Raw genomic sequence first — 10,988 nt, forward strand, 5'->3', positions numbered from 1 at the left:
CACACACACACACACACACACACACACACACACACACACACACACACCTCCCAATATGCCAAATACCCTCCAGCTACCGCGCTTTCCACTCCCTCCTGCCTTTCATGGCCAAGCTTCACGACGGAGTTGCCTGCACTTGTTCTTTCCATTTCCTACTTGCCCTCCTACTTACCCTTCACCTAACTGTAAACAGCCTTCCCGCTTCCCCTCCACGAACCTGCTGTTCCTGGTATCACTGACTGCCCCCTTGAAATGTCATCCAAAGGGCACGTCTCAGTCCTCATCCTGCCTGAACTGCACGTCCCCAGCCGGATTTGACCTTGCTGACCACTCCCTCCTCCTTGAAACACTTAGCACCACCACCACCACCACCACCACCACCACCACCACCACCACACACACATGCAGGGCCACTTTCCTCTGTACTGCCTCGCACCAATCTGGCCATTCTCGCACAGGTGTTGCCCTAAAACCCTCCTTGGCTCTCTTCTCTCCCTCCCTCAGAACCATCTCATCCATGCCTGTGGCTTCGCTTACCACAAGATGCCCCAAACCCCCAATTTGCATCTCCCACCCCAGACTCTTGATTGATTTTTCAGACCCATGGAGCCAACTGCCTGCTGGACAGCTCCAGCAACAATGTCAGACTCAACATGGTCAGAATTGAGCTAAGCGCCTAGCCACTTGGGAGAAGGATTTAGCAGTATCTTCTTTTTTTGTTTTTAAGATTTTATTTATTTATTTCAGAGAAAGAGAGAGGGCACGAGCGCAAGCCAGGGGAGGGACAGAAGAGAGGGAGAGAAGGAATCTCAAGCAGACTCCACACGGAGCACAGAGCCTAACGTGGGGCCTGACCCTGACACCTGAGATCACGACCTAAGCTGAAATAAACAGTTGGACACCCAACTGGCTGGGCCACCCAGGGGCCCCAGCAGTATCTTCTTTTTTTTAATTTTTTTTAAAAAAGATGTTATTTATTTATTTGAGAGAGAGACAGAGATAGCAAGCCGGGAGGTGAGGGAGAGGAAGACTCCCTGCTCAAAAAGGAGCCCAATGCGTGACTCGATCCCAGGACCCTAGGATCATGACCTGAGCTGAAGGCAGACCCTTAACTGAGCCACCCAGGCACCCCCCAGCAGTATCTTCTAAAGCTGAACATACATCCTGTTGCCCACAAGTCCACTCTTAGGTACCCAACTGCAGTATGTACATATGTGTGCCAAAAGAATGTTCAGAGTGCTGCTCGTGATAACCCCAAACAGGAATGCCCACCAACAGTAGAACAGATAAATAAATGTTGGTATATTCACATGATAGGAACCTGCATACAACAATGAAGATGAATGATCTACAAATATATACAATAATATCAAACTCACACAAACATAATGTTCAACAAAAGAAGTCAGACATAAAAGAGTATATGCTGTAAACTTCCATTTATTTCAAAAGTCAAAGATCTTGCAAACCTGACCTGTAGTACCAGGAGCTGGGACTTTACCTTTGGGGGTCATAACTGGAAGGGAGCCTGAGGGGCTTCTGAGTGCCGGTACTGTTGCTTCCTGCCCTGGCTGCCAGTTATGCAGCTGCGTTTGGTTTGCACAGATTCGTTATTTATGACGGGTGCACTTTTCTGCATAAAAGCTTAAAAAAGCAAAACAAAACAGGGGCATCCTCTTGCTCATCAAGCAGCCCCCCTCTCTCTCTGAGAATGGTCTCAACTTTAGTTGCCCAAGTCAGAAGCGTGGGGGCTATTCCCCACTGTCCCTCTCCTGGTCACTCAGCTCCTGTCCATTCCCAAACACTACTGCTCCGCCTCCTTGTTGTCTCTCAAACCCATCTGCTTCTCCCCACCCTCACCGCCTCCTCCGTACCCTGGACCCAATTGCTCTCTTGCTTGGACTCCTCCGGTAGCCTCCTGGCTGTTCCCCCAGCTTCTAATCTTGTGCGCTTTGATTCATCCCCCCACAGCAGCCAGAAGGACCCTTCTAGAACCAACATCCAATCATGTCTCTCCCCTGATTAAAATCTTCCAGTGGTTCCCTGTAGCCACTAGAAAAGGCCCATTCTTCTGCTCTGGGGTTCTAAGGTCTCTGTGCTCTGGGTTTCTGGCTCCACTCCAGCTTTACCTTTAACCAACCGTCCCCCAGTGCTGTGTCCCAGGCAGTCCCATGAGCCTTTGCATAGACTTTTCCCAGAACTCCCTCCTTCCCCTATCCTTGCTCTTTCTGGCTGAACATCACACATCCTTCAGGTCTCAGTCCAGATATCCTCCTGTCTCCATGTCACCATGTCACAGCAGAGTATGCCACACCTGTCCCAGTACATGTCACATGACAGTGAAGCTAGCTGCTTTTGTGTCCACGCCCCCTGCTGGACCTTGGGCTCCATGGAAAGGGCATTGTGTCTGTCTTGTTCATCACTCCGTCCCCAGCATCAAGTATAGTAGAGGCTCAGGAGGGATTTATTGGATGGATGAAGGACTCCAGGAGACATCCAGGTTGCCAAGGGCTGGAGGTCTGGGGTATATGTCCAGGGGGGTTGGTGAGAAGGTAAAGGCCAGTTTCCCCTTGAATGACAAGGGTCCGAGAATTTAGAATCAGAGTTTGAAGGGATCTCAGAGGCCATCTAACCATCCACTTTTTGAAAAAGATTATTTATTTATTTATTTATTTATTTATTTATTTATTTATTTATGAGAGAGATAGAGTGTGTGTGTGTGCAGGGGCAGGGGGAGGGGCAGAGGGAGAAGGAGAGAGGAAGCCGACTCCCCGTGAATTTGGAGCTGGGCATGGGGTTCGATCTCAAGACCCGAGGATCATGACCTGAGCCGAAATCAAGAGTCGGACCCTCAACCAACTGAGCCACCCAGGCGCCCCATAAGAGTCCACTTTTTAGATTTACAAATGACAAACCTAAGAGAAGGAGCCACTGGCTGGACGAGAATGGGTGTGAGGGGGGAGGTGGCAACTGCAGAGGAAGGCAAGGTGATGATGAAAAGTGGATATTTGGTGCCGATAGGCTCCTAAAATCAGTGAAGAGAATATTCCTTCTGAGTATGATGGTGGGAGCTTTGCTTGGAGCTGCCTTCCAGGGTCTCTCCCCAGTGGAGCGGAACTCTGGCCTCCTAATACTGACCACTAGATGGCGTCAGCTCCCCAGGCAAAAGAGAGAACAAGGGCTGGTCTGCTCACCCTCTGCCCTCCAACCTTCTTCCTGAGTTCCTCCCCTTGCACCCGGCTCTCTGTAAGCCCAGTTGCTGTGGCCATGCCCAGAGAGCATGACACCTGGGTTCCAGGAAACAGCTTGCTTCAACAGTCTACCTTTTCTCATGCCCAGGGAGAGGGTGGACGATGGACTCGGACCTGGGCATTGGCCAGACCTGCTCCTCCGTCCTGCCAGCCTCCCAGAGGCCCCCTAAGAGACTTCCCTGCAGCATCCCTCCACCAGGGGCAGGACTCTGATCTGGTTGGCACCTGCTCATCTTGCTGGCCCAGACGAGGTGCAGGAGGTGGCACTGGCCCCCCTACATCTTCTGGCAACCTCGCCACCAAGTGCCCATGCCATGGCGGGTGGCTCCAGTCCTGCTGGCCTGATGGGCCCCTTTGAGGCCACACATGGCCCCATCCGGGAAGCTACTGCTGCTTCCACCCTGGAGGGAGGTCGCTTGATGTGGTGCGGGCTCCATGCCTCCCCTTTCTCTCATTCTGCAAGCACACCCAGCCAAGATGATTCAGTCCCTCTCCAGGACTAGAGAGTCTCAGTTATTCATTCAACAAACATCTGTTGAAGACTGAGGTTGTGTGTGTTGGGCCCTGCTCTGAGGTACCTGGAAGGTAGTAGCGAAGTGCAAGATACAGTCCCCAGAGTCTTGGAGCACCAAGTGCAATGGAGGACCAGATGCTAACCTCACATTACCCAACACTTGTTGAATTGCCCACTTACGTCTTCAGTATGCAGTTTTGCCCACTTCTTTCAGACTTTCAGAGCAGAATGGACCACAGAAACTATGCTAATGTAATGAACCACCACCACCACCCATTCAGGATTCCAGGATTCCGGACTTCCAGGCCAGGGCTCACTCACTGAACTCAGGAGCTGCAGGTTGGGGCAGGGGCAAGGAGAGAAAGGAGAGAGGCTTCTGCGAGGACCTCGTGAGGAAGGTAGATTGACTCCCTGCCATTTCTGAATCACTTGGCCCTCCTTGCCTCGGTGGTGAATGACTGAATGAACCCCGGAGAAGGGGGCTTGCCCTATGCTGTCCCTTTTCTGTGCAGAGCTGGGGGCTCCTAAGCAGGCCCTGCACGCCTCCCCCGCTCCCATCCTGGGAGGGGAGCCGGCCGGGCCAGTGCCCTCGCTGCCCCCAACGCCTCGGGCTTTCTAGGCGCCCTCTTGGCAACAGAACAGAGGGCATCCCGAGCAGGTGGCAACTCGCCCCGCCACGGGCTCAGAGCGGCGGGCGATAGGCGCTGGGGGGACGCGGAGATAGACAGACAGATAGCGCTCCCCTCGCCCGGCCCCCGCCCCCACCTTTCCCACGCTGCGGCCTCCCCGGAGCCACTCAGACCTGGCGGCCACTCCTGCCCCTCGGCCCGGGGACCGGGACCCTCTGCCTCCGCAAACTGCAGCTCCCAAAGCCCTGGGAGCCCCTGGCAGCCTGCCTGCGGAGTCTAACTTTGGAAAGAGGCACAGAGCCCCCTACACACTTCTCTGCCCGGCGGAGGAGTCTTCCGAGGGAAACCCTTCCCCCGGACTTGGCGAGACTTGGAGAGGCTGCAGAGCCCAGAAATAGCCACGAAGTGGCGCGCTGGCACTGCGTGTCCTGGGTCGCCTTAGCCCTGCCAGGCAGCCGAAGGGGACGGGAGAATTGACGGGGCTGCCCTGTGTGAAGGTCTTACGCGGCCAGGGACCGAGATTTAAAGGAGCTCCCCCTCCCCCAAAAGGAAGGCGGAGAGCAGAACTGGGGTGGAATGGAGAAATGCTGTAGGCGTTCAGAACAACTTGGATGACTTTGCAGGCCAGATAGGACTTAGAAGCCACCAGGCCGCAGGAAGGGGAGCTTCTTCAGGGCCTTCTCAGAGGGACGGGACTCATGGGAGCATCATGGTTCCCAGCTCCTGGAGACTGGGAAGGTGCTAAGAGTTTTATACACATCTGCATACAACTACCCATTCACATGCAGACACCCCCTCCCATGGCCCTCCACTCACACTGCTTATGCGCCCATGCCCGTGCCCCCGTGCACACACACACACTCCTGCACTTTTGTCCATCTCTGTATACTGTGCACCACGTGAAACCCTTACACCACACACCCCAAGTACACCCGTCCCATATACCTGATCTCTGAAAATGCCTGCATTCCCCCAGTGTTGTCCCCAATGCACAGAGTCTGCCCCCAAACTTACTGAGGCACACAGAGAGCCAGGCTGTGTCCCACCCAGCCTGATGGGGACCCCAGGTCCCCTGCTCCCTCCAGCAAGCCTGGGCAATCTCTGAAACTGCATCATGGGACAGGTTATGCCCCTCCACCATCTGCATAAGCCCCTAAATCCACACACACCTGCCTCCCCCCCCACCCCACCTCTCCAACAGGACCCTCTTCGCCCCCTTATGACTTTCACAGTCCCAAGGCACTTTGTCCTGATGGGGCCCCCTTCTCTGTAAAGACATTCAAGATTACATTTTATGACTGCATTGCAGTAAATAATATCAATATCATATAACCAAACATTTTCTTCAATCAAATGTCTTTCCCTTTTCTTCTGATTGTAAAAGAAAATAAAATATTTTCACAAGCCCTGGGTCCTTCCCACTCTGGGCACATTTGTCTGCCTGTCATTTGCATAGGGTATGCACACACACACCACCTTGGACCACCTCCCTTCACAAACACCCAATGGGCAAATTCCCCTGCTTCCCCATCGCACCTGAGCCCACCTCCCAGCCGCAGCCAGGGAGACAGACTGACTGACAAATCCTGGGGGCCGGGCAGAGAACCCTCCCCCACTCCTTCCTTCAGAGACACTGGGGGGTTATCTGAACTGAGGGTAGGAGCCACAGGAGGAGTAACAAGGGGTGTGTGTGTGTGTGTGTGTGTGTGTGTGTGTGTGTGTTTTGGGTAACAACAAAGAATGGGGGAGAGGGAAGAGAAAGAGAGAGAGAGGGAACGAAAGAGCGCAAGAGCCTGTTTTGCCTCGAAGGCAAGACTTGCAGCCAATCAGAGCGCTGGAGCCTCCCTCCGCGACTCCACTATTGAGTCTATAACCGGCTGGCCGGGCGGAGCTGGCGGCATTTGACTGTGGCTTGGGACGCGACGAGAGGCGCGCAGCGACCGCCGGAAAGCCGGCGATGGTCTAGGCGCCCCTCGGCTTCCCCTCCCCCGAGACCCTGCGGGCCCTCCCCTCGGCCTCCGGACGCACGCCCCCGCCTCGTCTCCTGCGCCTCCTCCGCGCTTCTGCCCGCTTCGGCTCGGCGGCCCAGGCCAGCCCCGGGACGCGCGGCGCCCGCCAGGATGAGTGGCTCCTTCGATCGCAAGCTCAGCAGCATCCTCACCGACATCTCCAGCTCGCTGGGCTGCCATGCGGGCTCCAAGGACTCGCCCACCCTGCCCGAGTCTTCTGTCACCGATCTGGGCTACTACAGCGCTCCCCAGCACGACTACTACTCGGGCCAGCCCTACGGCCAGACCGTGAACCCCTACACCTACCACCACCAGTTCAATCTCAACGGGCTTGCAGGCACGGGCGCTTACTCGCCCAAGTCGGAATATACCTACGGAGCCTCCTACCGGCAGTACGGGGCGTACCGGGAGCAGCCGCTGCCCGCCCAGGATCCAGGTGAGAGCTTGGAGGGTTCCCTAGGGAGAGAAAGGCGGGGGGGGGGGGGGCAATTGAAGCCCAAATCTAGGGAAGCGTCGAGGGCAAAAAAAAAAAAGGTGCTGTCTAAAGTTAGATAGGGTGGGCTAGCTGACCCCGAGAGGGGACAGACGACCTTTCAGTCCCGACGCTGTGCACCCAGGTCTTGGTGAAGTTGGGGCCAGCTAGGGGAGGAAGAAGAGGGGTGTCACGGGACCTCCGAATCGAAGTGCTTTCGCGGGCACATCAGCGCTTCCATCAGGTGCCGGGGGGGGGGGGGGGGGAAGCCCCAGGAACCCTTTGGAAAGGGGGGGGGGAGAGGGGGGAATGGTAAGGGGGACATACATAGATACACAGGCAGACACACACACCAGGAAAGCAGATACTGAGAAGTGGAAAAGTGAAAAAAAGAGAAAGGTGGAGAAAGAGCAAAAGAGAAATGTGGGGAGACAAAGTGAGAGAAAGGCCAAGAAAAAAAGAGAAGGCAGGAGGAAGGAAGAGGGAGTCTGCACTACGCTTGCAACTTTTCTGAGAATCTAAAACGACTCCAAAATAAAAAAAAGTTTAAGAAAAAGAAAAAGGAAGGAGGGGAGAACGGAGGGAAAGAGCGAGAGAGGTGACCGAGGGCAAGGTGGGGCGAGAAGGGGGCGGCCGGCAGGCGGGCGGCGGGGAGCCGCGAGGCTGGGAGGCGAGCCGGGAAGGCGTCGGAGCGAAGCCTCGGCGGTCCTCGCCCGGGTGGCCGGCGCCGGGGACGGCGCTCTGGGGGCCGGGCGCCGAGCTGCGGGCTGGGGGGGGGGGGCGCGTCGTGGGCGGCAGCCGGGTCCGGGTCCCCGTCCGGCTCCGTCGCCGAGGCAGCCTTGCCGGGGCGCGGGCGGCGGAGCGCGCAGCCGGGCGGCCGGGAGGCTGGGGCGGCCCGCGGGGCCCCGGAGGGCACAGTGGGAGCAGGCCCAGGCTGAGCCGCGCCCCCCCCCCCCGCCCCGGCCCGGTGCGTTGCCCGCAGTATCCGTGAAGGAGGAGCCGGAAGCCGAGGTGCGCATGGTGAACGGGAAGCCCAAGAAGGTCCGAAAGCCGCGCACCATCTACTCCAGCTACCAGCTGGCCGCCCTGCAGCGCCGCTTCCAGAAGGCCCAGTATCTGGCGCTGCCCGAGCGCGCTGAGCTGGCCGCGCAGCTGGGCCTCACGCAGACACAGGTCAGTGCGGGGCCGGCGACCGCCGCTGGGGCTCGGGGCGAGGCGGGGGGGGGGCGGCTCGCGGGACCCGGGGGCTCCCCAGGCGCCGCCGAACCTGGCTCACCTTCGAAATCCCCTGCAGGCCCTCGAAACCCTTTGCCTGTAGAGGGAAGGCCACCCCTCCCCCATGCCAAGTCTCAACTGCTGTCGGAAGTTTCTGCGTTAAAACGTGTACAGGCGTGCATATTTGTGAACCTGTGCAACTGTGTGTGTCTGCCACAAGGAGAGCTATCCTCCCCTTACTCCAGACTCCCTAGCTCCCGCGCTTCTCTGCAGTACTTGTCCCTCACTTAACAGGAGTCCACATCACTCTCCCCCGCCACTAGGCCAGGTGTGTGTGTACATGCACGTGTGTGTGCGTGTATATTTGCACACATGCTAATGGGTTTGTGTACATGTGGCAATGGTCGCATAAGGAGTGTGACCTTTCAAGGGTCATTGTGCTTATAGATGGAGGGACACGTGTGCGTGGCTGTGTACATGGCTGTGCACACTGGTGAGCTCGTGTACAAAAACGTACACTTCTACCAAAACACCACACTCATGCTCAGTGCCCGAATGCTTCACCCCTTCCTCTGCCCCAAGCCAGGAAGGGAGATTCCCCAACAAAGGGGGTAGGAACTCAAAGGTGAGTTCCACCCCTCCCCCCAGCCGGTTCCTAGAGCCCCCAGCAGCCTGTCCCGGCTCAGGGGAGGAGTGGCTGGTGGATGCCTGGCTCCCTACAGGTGTTGACAGGCGGACCTGGGTTGCTGCGTGGGGCCTGGTCCGCTGGGAATCTGGGTCACCCAGTGAGGAGCTGATTCATTGTTTGTACCAGTCATGGGGTGGGGAGCAGCAGGGGGAGGGGGAGATACCCCAAGGGAAATTTGGGGAATCATGGCTCACCTGCTTCTGAGTCCCCAGGTCACCCCCAAGAGCCAGCTCCAGAGCGCTCACGGGTGCTCACGTCCATGGGGCATTTACCTGGGTGCCTATGGGCATGTGTGCATCTTCATGATCTGGTGTCTGAGTGTGATGCTGTGAGTGGGTACATTCCTGCACATGGAGATGCTTATGTGGGTGTGTTTGTCTCTGTGGATCTATGTGCCTCTGCTTATGAGTTTCTAATGTGAACAAAATGCCACGAACTGCCCATCCCCCACCTCATGGGCTGCCTTTTATTGAGTGCTTACTGTATACTTGGTGACCGTAAGTTCTTTATCCGTCCAAACGTATTTGAGCCTCATGATGACCCTATGAAGTAGGGGTTGTCAGCATCCCCATTTTGCAAATGGGGAAGTCAAGAACCAGAGAGGTTAAGTAACTTGTCCAAGGTCACACGCTTAGCAAGCCGCAGAGCGGACTTTGGACCCAGGCAGTGGAATGTTCCTCACTGCGTTCTATCCCAGATAGAAGAAAGATGCTGGCCCTGGGTCAGACACCTAGGTTTTGCCTGGATCTTGTACGTAACCTGCGGTGCTGGACTTGCCTTCTCTAGGCTGGGTCTCCTTGGGGTTTTCACTAAGCATCCTGAGAGGCTAACTCGCTCCCCCTTTTCTGCACGCCCTCCCACGCAGGTGAAGATTTGGTTCCAGAACCGCCGCTCCAAATTCAAGAAGCTCTACAAGAACGGGGAGGTGCCCCTGGAGCATAGCCCCAACAACAGTGATTCCATGGCCTGCAACTCACCGCCGTCCCCCGCCCTCTGGGACACCTCCTCCCACTCCACTCCGGCCCCTGCCCGAAGTCAGCTGCCCCCGCCGCTCCCGTACAGCGCCTCCCCGAGCTATCTGGATGACCCCACCAACTCCTGGTACCACGCACAGAACCTGAGTGGACCCCACTTACAGCAGCAGCCGCCTCAGCCGGCCGCCCTGCATCACGCCTCCCCCGGGCCCCCGCCCAACCCTGGGGCTGTGTACTGAGCCCCCACCTGGCCTGAGCCTCCCACGAAGGACCCGGGACCAGGCAGAAGGCGCCTCCGTCCTAGCCGACACTCAGGAATCATCGAGGAGCACAGGGGGGACAAGGCACCCCTTTCCCCCTTCCCTTGCCCCTTCCTCCAGGGACCCAAGAGCTTCCAGATGAAATTTGCATGGACCAAGGATGTCCCCTGAACCTCCCTCCCCCTGCCTAGGCACTGGGGTCTCCCTCCAGATGTTGGGGCACTCCACTCCAGCTGGGACAGCCGTTCCCGTCCTGCTCCAGGAGCCTGGATTGGCTTTCAATGGCCCATCACCTTCCAGCTTCTAAAACTTAGTGTTTGTTCCGCAGACTGGAGACCTTGGGGACAAGGGAGACTGTGAAGCGTTTGCAGGTCAGGCCTGGGCCAGGGCACCAGGCACCATGGATGCCAGGTCAGGCCTGGTCCCTCCTAAGCCACCTGTGGCTCCCCACTTCCTGAGCATCCCCTCTGCCAAAAAGACATTGGACATCGTGACCAGGACTCAGGGTGGGGACATCAGGCAGCCCCCAGCCCGCGCTTCTAGCCCTCATTTCAGATTTGAGGGTTAAACCAAAGAAACCCCCCCCCAAGTGAGGGAATCGTTTAATATCTGTGGCTTTAGAGGGAAGAACTCAAGGAGCCATCTCTCTCCTCTCTCCCCCCTCTGATCGGAGAGGGGCGGTGGGTCTCAGGTGTCTTTCCTAAGGACCCATTTCTTCTTCCGTGTACAGGACTTTGCACAACTTTGGTTTTAAAAGCTGTTGAAAACTAGGAAAACAAAGGGCATTGTTACCAGATAGGACCAGTCTCCCCTGCATGGGCACCTCTGCTCTGCCCCACCCCCACCCACCTCTTCCTCTTCTCCAGTAAGTTGGCAGTTTGGGCGCCAAACCCCAAATCTCCAAGGAAACATGCCAGGCAAGACAAACCCCAAAACATCCCCTTCCCGGTGACTTTGGAAACAAATTGCTCCCGCA

General features: G+C 56.9%; 1 protein-coding gene across 1 annotated transcript; it reads left to right on the forward strand.

Moving 5' to 3' along the window:
- Positions 1-6,514: 6,514 nt before the first annotated feature.
- Positions 6,515-9,991, forward strand: DLX3 (distal-less homeobox 3). The gene is made up of 3 exons (XM_025859148.1): positions 6,515-6,839; positions 7,858-8,048; positions 9,644-9,991. The coding sequence occupies exons 1-3, from the start codon at positions 6,515-6,517 to the stop codon at positions 9,989-9,991; spliced, it is 864 nt and encodes a 287-aa protein (XP_025714933.1).
- The last annotated feature ends 997 nt before the right edge of the window (positions 9,992-10,988 follow it).

The sequence above is a fragment of the Callorhinus ursinus genome, unplaced genomic scaffold (assembly GCF_003265705.2).
Source record: "Callorhinus ursinus isolate GAN/ISIS: 27379988/994484 unplaced genomic scaffold, GSC_fseal_2.0 scaffold52, whole genome shotgun sequence".
NCBI classification, from domain to species: Eukaryota; Metazoa; Chordata; class Mammalia; order Carnivora; family Otariidae; genus Callorhinus; species Callorhinus ursinus.